Source organism: Dipodomys ordii, unplaced genomic scaffold (genome assembly GCF_000151885.1).
Source record: "Dipodomys ordii isolate 6190 unplaced genomic scaffold, Dord_2.0 Scaffold199, whole genome shotgun sequence".
NCBI classification, from domain to species: Eukaryota; Metazoa; Chordata; class Mammalia; order Rodentia; family Heteromyidae; genus Dipodomys; species Dipodomys ordii.
In genome coordinates, this window is record NW_012267415.1 from 2,221,011 (window position 1) to 2,232,561 (window position 11,551).

The 11,551-nt window shown below is 32.6% G+C and overlaps 1 protein-coding gene across 5 annotated transcripts in view; it reads right to left on the reverse strand.

Moving 5' to 3' along the window:
- The window catches only part of Robo2 (roundabout, axon guidance receptor, homolog 2 (Drosophila)), a 519,781-nt gene that overhangs the window by 58,024 nt on the left and 450,206 nt on the right, over positions 1 to 11,551 (reverse strand). For all 5 annotated transcript variants that reach the window (XM_013034888.1, XM_013034887.1, XM_013034886.1 and 2 more), the window contains one exon: positions 4,990 to 5,172. In XM_013034888.1, the coding sequence (XP_012890342.1) occupies positions 4,990 to 5,172 (183 nt within the window). The remainder of the gene's footprint in view (positions 1 to 4,989; positions 5,173 to 11,551) is intronic.

Sequence of the window (11,551 nt, forward strand, 5' to 3'; positions counted from 1 at the left end):
CTTTACATCAGAAATTAGTATACATCAAATTTTGCCACTGTAATTTTTTTTGCTGGTTCTGGGGCTTGAACTTAGCATGTGGATGCTGTCCCTGAGAATGTTTTCTCAAGGTTAATGTTTTAATGCTTAAGGCACAGCTCCCAGGCTGACTTTGAACTGCAATCCTAAGATCTCAGCCTACTGCCATTAGTGCTCAGCATGCCACTAAAATGAAAGACAAATTTGTTTTTAAAAAGTATATAAAATTCCTGATTAAAGTACATTAAAATATGGCACTGTACTTGTGCCAAGATCAAGATTGGGCTACCAGAGACAAACCTGGAAAAATACTGACTCAAAATCAGGAATTTCTTCTAACTTTTGAAAAATCAAGAGCGTTCATTTGTAACATGTGAAAGTTCTTAGCCTAACTGAACAGTGAAAAGGTTCAGTTAGGTTTAGTTAAGAACTAAAAAATTTAGAATGGCATATAATTCAAATTTATTGCAATTTCATGGAAATATTAAAAGATTTAGCAAGGTCAGCACACAAAGTACTTTCAATATTATTTGACAGGATTAACCCTAACCTCATGCCAACCAGAACTACAAAAAGCAGGAGAAAAATACAACTAGGAGCTAAATTGCCATTCTGAGGTAAGGAAGTGTTTAGAATGCCTATCTCTACCAAGTCACCTTTCCTATTCTGAATGAAAACTATAAATGTTGCAGCCAAAACTCATTCCCCTTCCTGACAAACCATTGCTCAAGTATGAATGGAAATTAAACCTCTTTTAATAAGCACTAATTCAACCCAAATAATCAGAACATAAAAATTCTATCTAATCATTTGGCTGCTTTTGGATACCCTTGTTAAATAATTTATATGCCACCAATTTCTTTAAAACATGCATATGGAGTATTTAGAATTTTGTAAATTTGCTTGCTCATGCTAAACTGTTTGCATTTACTAAATTTTATGAAAAGTTTTTCCTAAGGAATAATCATAAAATACAAACTTTTGGTTTAGAAGTCAAAATATTTTGTCTTTATAATTTTGGCTGTCAATAATTGTAAATAATAAATGCTATATAGCATAACTTTTTAAAGACCCAAATAGTCTTCATAAAAATTACCATGCAGTAATATAGGTACACGTAATATATAGTTGCCAATTAGATTCATGAAACCACATAACCTTTTTTCAAATTTGTATTATTTATTTTTCTATTCATCAATACGGTAAACACGATCCAACATTTACTGCAAATAAAAATTCTAATATTTTCTGCCCAAACTTCTTTTTAATTCTGTTTGATCTCATAACAGCCTAGATAAATACATTCTTCCAATTATCAGGAAATCTTCATTTAGGGACAAGAGGATTTTTAGTGCTCAACAAACAAAGATATATAACACAGCCTACTACTCCAAGCAGGATGTCAGTTTCAGGAATAACTTTTGTTCTATCTGTCCTATTTGTCATAGGAACTGAAAAACTTAAGGAACTTGTGCATACAAGTAAGAGTTTAAACCATTACTGTTCTAGTATAAATAAGTTACATCCTCTGACCCCTAAAAAGTATCAACACTGAGTAGCAATCTCTCTTTTGCTTTTGTAAGTTTTTAATATAATTTCTATAATAAAGTTATTCAAAAAGCAGCCATGATAAAAGTCAATGAGCAATGCTTGTCAACATGAGTTAAGTGGAAGGCTTGTTGGCCATAGTTAAGTCTCACCCCACAAGACAGTCCTATGTCTACCACTAAGCATACTGTCTCTATTGTATCTCTGTTGGTTAAGAAGATACTTGGACCCAAAAAGTATGTGTCGAAGAAAGTTCTGAAATCAAATTTGATTAGCTTTACAATTCTATTTATTGTAAATCTATTAAGAGAACATGTCTTCTAATAAATGTGAATTATATCAAATGTTTATAGTTACAACTGGAGTTTTGAAAAATAATCTAGAGCTAAAATTATTTTATTATATATTTTCCTCTATTAGCATTAACTAGTTGTACAAGAAGGTTTCATTTTAACATGTTCATATAAGCATACAATGTACCCTGATCAGAATCATCTCCTTTGTTAGTCTCCCTCATCCCTCTGTTCCTTCCCAAACAATTTTCTTCTCAATAAGTTAAACTGTAAATTAGTTAAAAGGCTGAATCCAAATGGACTCTACTAAAAATCTTTTACTGCTATTATGAATCAGCAATTAGAGGTTATGAAGAGACTATGGATGTGAAACTTTATAAATACCTATTAGGTAATGAAAATATGAAATCTTTATAGTTTTCATCTTGTGAGTAAAATCACATTGCTTGAATATGACTGGACTCTGTTTTCATGCTTATAAATTGTAAGATTCTCAGAGCAATAATATATAAACTTTCTATATAAAACATGTGCAGAGTATATTCTACACAAAACACTTCAGAAAAAATAGTCCATCAAGTACTCTTGGTACTATTAAAATAATTCATTTTCTAATTTATGAAATTTCAGAAATATGAGTGCATGATTAACATGCATTCTACCATTCAATATTATTTAAAAATATCTTATGCTTTAAGTTGTAGGAAAATGTAAAAAGTTGAAAAAATGGAAAATAGGTTATTTGGATGGAAAATACGTAGTAATTATCACAAGTCAGAAATGTAATGCTACGTCCCTGTGGTTTGGAAAAATTTCCTTTGCTTCTCATTTGGAAGAGAGTAATGTTGCTAGAGGTGAATTACTAGCTGAAGGGAAATCCATTCTAAGATTCAACCCTCTATCAATTTTGAAAGACCTCTCTGTGACTTGGCCTTTTGCAAAAATATTTGAAAGGCACTGAACATCCTGAATTAGCAGGTTTTCCTGAAGCAGATGGGTCAATCAAAATGAGAAATGACAATAGGAAATGTACTATTTGTGTCAAGCTCAATAACCGATTGATGTTTTAAAATTAACGTCATAGGATTTGCAAGGAACAGTGAAAAATAAAAAGAAGAAAAGTCTTTCCAATGTATTTATATTAAAAATATAAACCTTCTAGTTATGAGAACTGTTTTATTTACAAGAAGTGAGTGAGGGCTGGGAAGGTGGCTCAATGGTAGAGTGCCTGCCTACCATGCATGAAGCCTTGGGTTCCATTCCTCAGTACAACATAAACAGAAAAGGCCAGAAGTGGTGCTGTGGCTCAAGTGGTACAATGCTAGCCTTGACCAAAAGAAGCTCAGGGACAGTGCCCAAGCCCCGAGTTCATGTCCCAGGACTGGCAAAAAAAAAGTGAGTGAATGAAGAAATTTGGAGGTTTAACTGGCACTAATCACATGAGGATATATTAGAACTCTGCTGTGATTTGAATGTCTATCTTCTAATATCACTAAAGTCACGTGAAAGGATAAATACATATTGTCCTTGAGTGAAATCAGTTTTTCCTTATGTTTCATAAGATTGTTATGAGTGTGTCAAAAATGAAATGCATCTTAATGATTAGTTAAATGGATAGGTTCATGGACACTGTTTTCAGAGGTGAATAGGAACTAGACTGCACATGAGAAAATGCACTGCAGAATGTGAATGTTGATTCTGACACTAAGAAGTTACTCTATTCAGTATCTGTTCAGGTATTTAGTGATATAGTACTGAGGTGGTGACAAAGTATAAGGAACCAGGCATTAAATAGCCTGAAAAGAAAATGGCAGACCTGTCATCCAACATGGAAACCACTGGCCAGTGCTTATGCTCCTTTCTCTAGTCCTTTCTGGAAAGTTATCCTGGTCAGAAGCCAAGAGATCTTATCTTCATATGATACAGATACACAATATTATCATCAAATTTCCATGTTTAATGCTGCCAGGTAACAAGCAAAACAATCAAGTGCTTCATTTTTATACTAACTAGACATTATTTTCAATCTTCTCTTTCTATTATTTGGAAAGAAGAAACAATTCTGAATAACTCATATTGATGACTGCTTTATTGCTTGTTAATAACAGAAGACTGAATACAGTATCTCAAAACTTTAAAAAGTGTTTTGGGGATGATGATAACTTAAATTTGTCCCCTTGAAAATTTTATAAAGTTTAAAAACTGAATGATTTGTATAGTGGTTGTGGTTAAATGAACAATCAAAATATATTGAATCATAAGTTAGTATCTTAACCACTATCTCTTTTCTGTTTCTGTTGGCTTCTCTTTCTTTCTCCCTCCCTCTCTCCTTTCTCTTTCTCTCTCTTCCTTAGAATTTCTGAAAGTTTTAAAAGCTATAATTTCTCACGTGCTTCAAACTCTGTCTTAGATCTAAGAAGAAAACAATTTTAAATGTCCAAAGATCATTTAGCATTTTCTCTGGTCACATTCATTTCCTGAATTGTTTCCCCTTTGCTTCCTTCTGCTTCTTCCTCCAAAAACATTTCATTTAAATGAATAGTAAATCTTGGAATTAATGTCTCATCAGTTGTTTTTTAAATTCTAGTGAGATTTTTGCTTATTATATTCTTTATTTGGGACATTTTCCAGGGTAACCTGCATTCTGACATAGTAAATGCTATTTTTTCTAATCGTTAGTGAGCATTTAAATAGTGTTCTTAACATTCTTCATAGAATGTCTTTTGACATTCTATATGTATATTCTATAAATTCTGTATGTGTGTGTATATATATGTGTGTGTGTATATATATGTGTGTGTGTGTGTGTGTGTGTGTGTGTGTGTATATATATATATATATATATATATGTATACTTTTGAAGAACAAGTTAGGGAAAACATATGAGCCTTTTATTGGCATGTATACTTGTTATACTTCACTGAACACAGAAGAAGAGAGATTGCCCGTGGTCAAAAAGAGATATGGTCAAGAGCAAGGCACTGAAGCATGCTGCTTATAATTGCATTTTACAGACCAGGTTCTTAAAACAAGCAAAAATTATTTGCTTCTTATCCCATTCCATTCCTCTTTCTCATTTCATTACATTCCTAAAGATAAGTAGTTCACATAGCTGAAAATAGTCTCTTACCAGCATAATTACTGAGACCCTTTCTCTTCTTTCTTCGCCAGTACAACCAGATGCTAAATCCCATCAAAATTACCCAGCAGGCACCACCAATACCAGCTATAAAGGCTGGTTGCTTTACGACATCAGTGATTTGTTCAGTTATGCTGTTGTTGTTCTCAGTAATGACAACTTCATTACGTCCCCCTATGGATAACACGATGGAGTTAGTATGGATTAAGATAAAGAAAGAAAGAAACATGTATATGCTGTGCTCAGTGCACAGGTGGTCCCTTCAAGCTCAGGTAATAACTGTTTATTTTTTGCTATTTTGTTTTGTTTTTACCTGCTCTTATCACAACTGCTGTTCAGCATTTTTGTGAGTGTATGAAGAAGAGGCAAATTATGTGTGTGAAAGTGTGGCTAAGAACATTATTCTTTTTGGTTTGCTATGGATAGATTCAGAACCAGTTCTTGATTTCTAGCCTTATATACAATGATTCAAACAAATACTCTGAAGTGAAATAACAACTTTCCTTGAATTAGGTTAAAAGTTACTTGATATCAGTATTCTAAAAGGAAGCAAATATTACTTTTAACATGAATTGATATGGCACTTCCCATATTCAAATGCTTGAGTTAAAGATTAATGTCAATTTATATTACCCTTAATAGCCCACCAAATATCTTATTCATACGATACTTTAATTTTTATAGCAAACTTGGAAACTAGTACATAAAATAATAATACCTATGAAAGCTTTCTTTCATAGAAATCAGTATGCATAATTAAAATTTCAGAGTATACATGAATGTGCTCCTATAGTATCTGAAACTAATTTGACAATCTATTTGAGCTCTGAGGGAAAAGACCGACTGTAACTAAAACATACATTTAAATTTGGATTAAGATTATTCTAGTGGTGGTTATGTGTATCACTTAGAGAGAATTAAGAAAAATCTCAATCTATCTTTAATAGAGTTTAAATTCAAGGACTCAACATATAATAAAAGAACAAAGACTTATCCCTTCGTTCATGAATTAAAAAGTTTAGATCCAGAGATTTTTATTTAAAGTATAAATATAAGATCTAATCAGTAGCTAATGAAATCCTTACAAGAGGTAATTTGTAAGTTTTATATATATGTGAACATACAAACATATACAACACAAGTGCTACATATATATAACATACATAAAACAGTACACATGTGTAACATATATTGCACACACATATATACACTATGTATCATATTTTAAAATATCCCACACAGGAATGTGGGATTTTCATGGAACATTATCTTTGCTATTTACTAGCTAACTAAGCAGTAAGCTTATGTAAGGAACTTAAACCTTTCAAGCCTCCTTGGCAACAATAATATCTACTTCATGGATTTTGAGAGGATTCATTGAGATCTTGTATATAAAGAGACAAACAATAGGGATATGGTAGTTTTGTATTCAAAATTATGACTGATATAATACTAAAGGATACCTTAAACTTTTCACAGACATGAGTGATAAATTCTCTAGATTTGAGAAACTTACAAGATACACGTGATTTGATAATGACATTGTTTATAATTTTTAGAGAAGAAAAATGATCACAGTTTAGAAAATATTGAAAGAATATTAACCAGTATTCAGTAAGCACAAACTCTAACCTGTGACATTTTTTGGTAATTATTGGTAACTCAATCTTTCCTTATCATTAGACAGAAACACAGTGTTTAGCAGAAGGTAGTATGTTTCTGAGTGCTCAGGAAGAGTCCAAGATCTCTGAATAACAGTAGAGAATGGAAAACCTATCACCCATTCTTCTTACCCATGTTCAAATAAATAACAAAAACATTTGATAAATATATAAAAATGAAGGCTTTGTTTATTATAGTCATTAGCATTCTGTTATAGATACTTATATGGTATTACTAAAAGCTTGTGTTGATCCAGATCTAAGGATTAAATTCACTTATGTAAACATTTTTCTTGTTACATGGCACACTCATAAGCAATATGTATTTATAGTTAAATGCACATATACAGATATGTATATATGCACATGTTCACAAATATGTACATATGCACACATGTATATGTGCACATATATATTTAACATAGAATATATCTTTAGATGGACACAATGGCTCATAGTTCTAATCTCATTATAGGTGGAATTAGAGAACTAAGGCCAGTCTAGGCATAGAGTTCATAAGAGTCATCTCAATTGATAAACTAGGCATGGAGGTTCCCAATTACAACCCCAACTACATAGAAGACATTAATAGGAGGAATGTAGTCAGAGGCTAGCCTAGGGCAAATATGTGAGGCTGTATTAAAAAATGATTAAACTAAAATAGGAGTAGGTATTGCAAAAGTGGTATGGTAGACTGTACATCAAGCACAAGCTGATTTCAAAATCTTGAGCTCAAATTTCATAAATAAATGAATAAATGAAATGAATATTTTAAGTAGCTCTTATTTTCAATATCATAATAGTTATTGAAAAAAAGAGCCTTATAGAGCAAAGAGAAAAATCTTAACAGTTATTGTATAAAACTTCATAAAATACAATGCAGAGTTTGGGATGTTTATGTTAGACAAGGTATATCATTATTTTGAAACTGTTGTCAGCTGGATTAAGTTGAGCATATACAAGAATGCTTCTAACCAGTGATGACCCTGTATTGTATGTAGATAAATAATTAAATGATAGATGGATGGATACACAGATAGATAGATATAGATTTAGATTTAGATATAGATATAGATGGTCTCTCACCTACTGGAGTGTAATGAAAAACAAAATTGATTTGTTGAGCTAAAAATAAACCAGACATCAGATTTTATTATTTGTGTTAGTGCAAAAGCTCACAATCATTTTAAACATTATTAATGATGTAAGGTAAGCATGAAAATTACAAACAATTAGAAAAACAATAGCTTGGTTATAAAGCAAGGTAATTACAAATTCTATGTTAGTGCAAATTTATTTCATGGGGTAGTGTGTGATGGTCACATATGTAAACACACTTGCTTACACTTTTGTGTCTGGAAGTTTAGTGATAGACAATTATGAACAGCTTCATAGAGAAGTCACTTTCCTACAGAAAACTTCAGAGAAGAAAGACCCTGATTTTAAATCTGCTTGAAGCTGTGCGGACTTGATTGATGGCTACTTTAGGAAACTTTTTAAGATGAAGATTAAACTGAGCGAGTAGAGGTGAATCTTTACAAGGTCTGACACAAGACAAATTTAAAATTATTAACTACATCAAATGCTAATACATGATTTACTTAAAGCCATGAGGAAATGAAGTAGAGCTTGCCATTTGGAATGTGTTCCCAGTACCAAATAGACAATAGGAAATTGCCACAGAATAAATCACTATTCAACTACATAATAAGGGCTGTGTAGATAATGTTATTAGACAAGACGTGAAGGTAGATAGGGAAAGATAATTAAAGAAACAATTAGAATGCTTCTCAGTACAACAGTAGATATTAAAACAAAATAAATCTCCTGAGAACAAATAGCCATTTGTGGGTTGAACTTTGCTTATGTGTACATATGCACTCATTTCAAATAATACAATTCTATTTTTATGATTACCCCAGGAGCATTGTGTATTCTAATTACCTGACTAGAGACAGAAAATTCACTTAACTACATTGTATTTCATAGAAAAAAATTTGGTAACACTTAGAACACTAAAAATAAATTAGAAAGTACTTAAAATCCATTTAGAGACTGAGTCTTTTTCAAATAATAAAAGAGTTAAATAAAGCATTCTATTAGATTAAAATAGTAGGAATTAACTTCGTTATTTTAAGTTACTATACAACTGTGCCATAACATACCTTCTCATTGTCATGACACAAGTTGGGATATAATGCAAGCTAGCAATATTTTATTTGACTTCAAAAGCAATAGATCTCCAAAGTACTACCAGGTGGTCATTAGTAAAAAACAAAACAAAACAATGTGTCCTACTTACATTGTGAATTTATTATAAAAGAAAAGAGAAATGTGAAACATGAAAGGGAAATACAGTTTTTCAGGAATCATCAATAAATCCATTACACACACATCTATCTATCTATCTATTTATCTATCTATTTATCTATCTATCTGTCTATCTATACAAGAACTATAGTTAAAATTTTTCCTAATCTAGTGACTCTCAGAGAAAATTATTCTTTTTATGTGTTTCATGTGTGTGCTTTGTTTCTTTTTTTTTGAGATAAGTTTTTCTTACATAGATCAAGCTGAACTCAAACTTAGAATTCCTTTTCCTTCAATTCACAAGTGGTGGGCATGGTCCACTACTCTTGAACCTCAGATATAGTTTTTAAAGTCAGAAATTAATAACTTTTTTCTAAGTGCTATAAATATTCTCTTTCCTTCTCTTGATTTATATATGTTCATGAGCATATTATATGTATTTCATGAAAATGTAATATATATACATATATTTCATAGAAATATGATATACACACATACATATATATATCTGTAAATCATTTTAGTTATACATCTATTTCTTTTGTATTCCAATTTAGCTCAGAAGATCTCAGAAGAGAGAAATTTTAGCTTTCCCTCAGGTTAAGGAATTAATTTAGTCTGAATGACTAATTAAGAGAGGAAAGGCAATTGAGAGAAAAAGTAATAATTCACCTATATCTCTTCAGCATCATTAATATAAATAAAAGCCAGAGAATCCAGAGTTTGACATTGTGACTGAATGTTAAAACTTCCCCTATGCAATCTACATATTGTAATAGAAATAATTACCCAACAATTGGTAACATACTCTGTCATTTCAGTCAATAAATAAAACAAAAAAGGAATGACTTATAAATCCTCTGAATATTTTTTAATTTATAAACTGTGAGAAGATTTTTTTTTAGCTAAAGATATTACCAACTGAATAAAAGCAAGGAGAAAGAAATTTAGTCTCTTGAAGGAAGGATGCTCCATGACATGAAATCTGTACTATGTTTATCCTTTCTCCTTGGGACTGTCAATCCATGCAGTGCCAGAAAGGTAGAGCCCAAAATGAAAAGCCTCAGCCTTTCTGGTATGGTGGGCTAGAGTTCAGAGTTCATAGACAGACAGACAGACAGACAGATAGATTAGATACATAGATAGATCTTTGATAACTTAGAACTTCTGTCCAGAATAAACAACTCCTACTAATCAGTAATAAGAGACAAATGAATGGAAAGGCAAGACCAATGTACAAAGGAAAACCTACCCAAGGAGTATTGCTTAACATTAGTCTTGAAACAAAATTCTACTTAAAATTACAAGGAGGTTTTCTGTTGTGTACACTAGAGTGAGCTCAATTGCAAAGATCGGGAAGTAATCTCTTGGTGATAATATAGAGACAAAATGTCCTTCTTCCTTGCAGGCAGATGTAGACAGATTTACAATTTGGAAATTGGTCAGCAGTTTTTTTTGTTGTTGTTGTTTACCAAGTCAAAGCACATAATGTCTTTATCTAGAAATTCTACTTCTAGGTATTTCTCCAAAAGAAATAAATGTGACTCAAGGAATCTTAACCAAGAGTATAAATTTTCTGAAGAGAAAGACAAATCAACAAAATGTATCATATTGCATTCTCTCAGCAGTAAGTCATTTGAACTACATAATGCAAACTTGGGTGATTCTCATAAAGAGTAACATAGTCAAAGGACCTTGGGGATTCAATTTATGTGTATTTCAATAATAGACTAACCTAATCCAGGTGATAGAAAACAACTTTATGCAATAATGGTAAATGCATGTAATAGCTATTTCTTCTGTTTGGAGAATTGCCATGGATTACATTTTTTTTTGGATTGTTTGGGGTTGTTGATGCTTTTTTGACTAAGAGAGCATATATCTTGGAGACCTAACATATTCTCTTCTGCAACTCTCTCATTTTGCTTATTTCAATGGCACCAAAATTAATATTCAATCAAATAAAAATATTTTTAAAATCATATTTTAGTCTTTAAACTCTTGCTGATTACACTCTTTAGAAGATTATTGTAGGAGTTCCGGGAAGATGGCGGAGGAGAAGCTGGATTCTGAACAAACTCTCGCATAGAAAGCAGTTTTAGAGTTCCAGTGAACAGTCCTAAGCCAGAGAATCACACCAAGTGTGACATCACAGGACAGAGAGTTAGGCAACAGAGGGGAAGCCAAGGCAAGGAGACACATCTGAGCGCTTGCCAGCAACTGCCACAGCGGCGGCAGGGTCGCGGCAGCAGCCGCAGCCATACCTGAGTCACAGAGAGCCCTGGACAAAGGAGTCAGATGCAGTGGGTGAGTGGATTCTACTAAACACCAGCAAGAACCAACAAGGAGCGGACATCTTCATCCTGCAGTTCACAGACCAGAGACGACCCAGGAGCCAAGACTCGGCGTGAGTAGAAGCCTGACGTCCTCACTCCTTCTCAGGGAGCAGAGGAGGGAAGGCCACCCCTCCCCTCCAGCACCGGTGATCTCCAACTTGGACACCAGCAAAGCTGGGTGGAGCTGCTAGCTCCAACTCAGGCCTTGGAATAAAATGAGTCATTTAGCAGGTCACAAGAACTTAA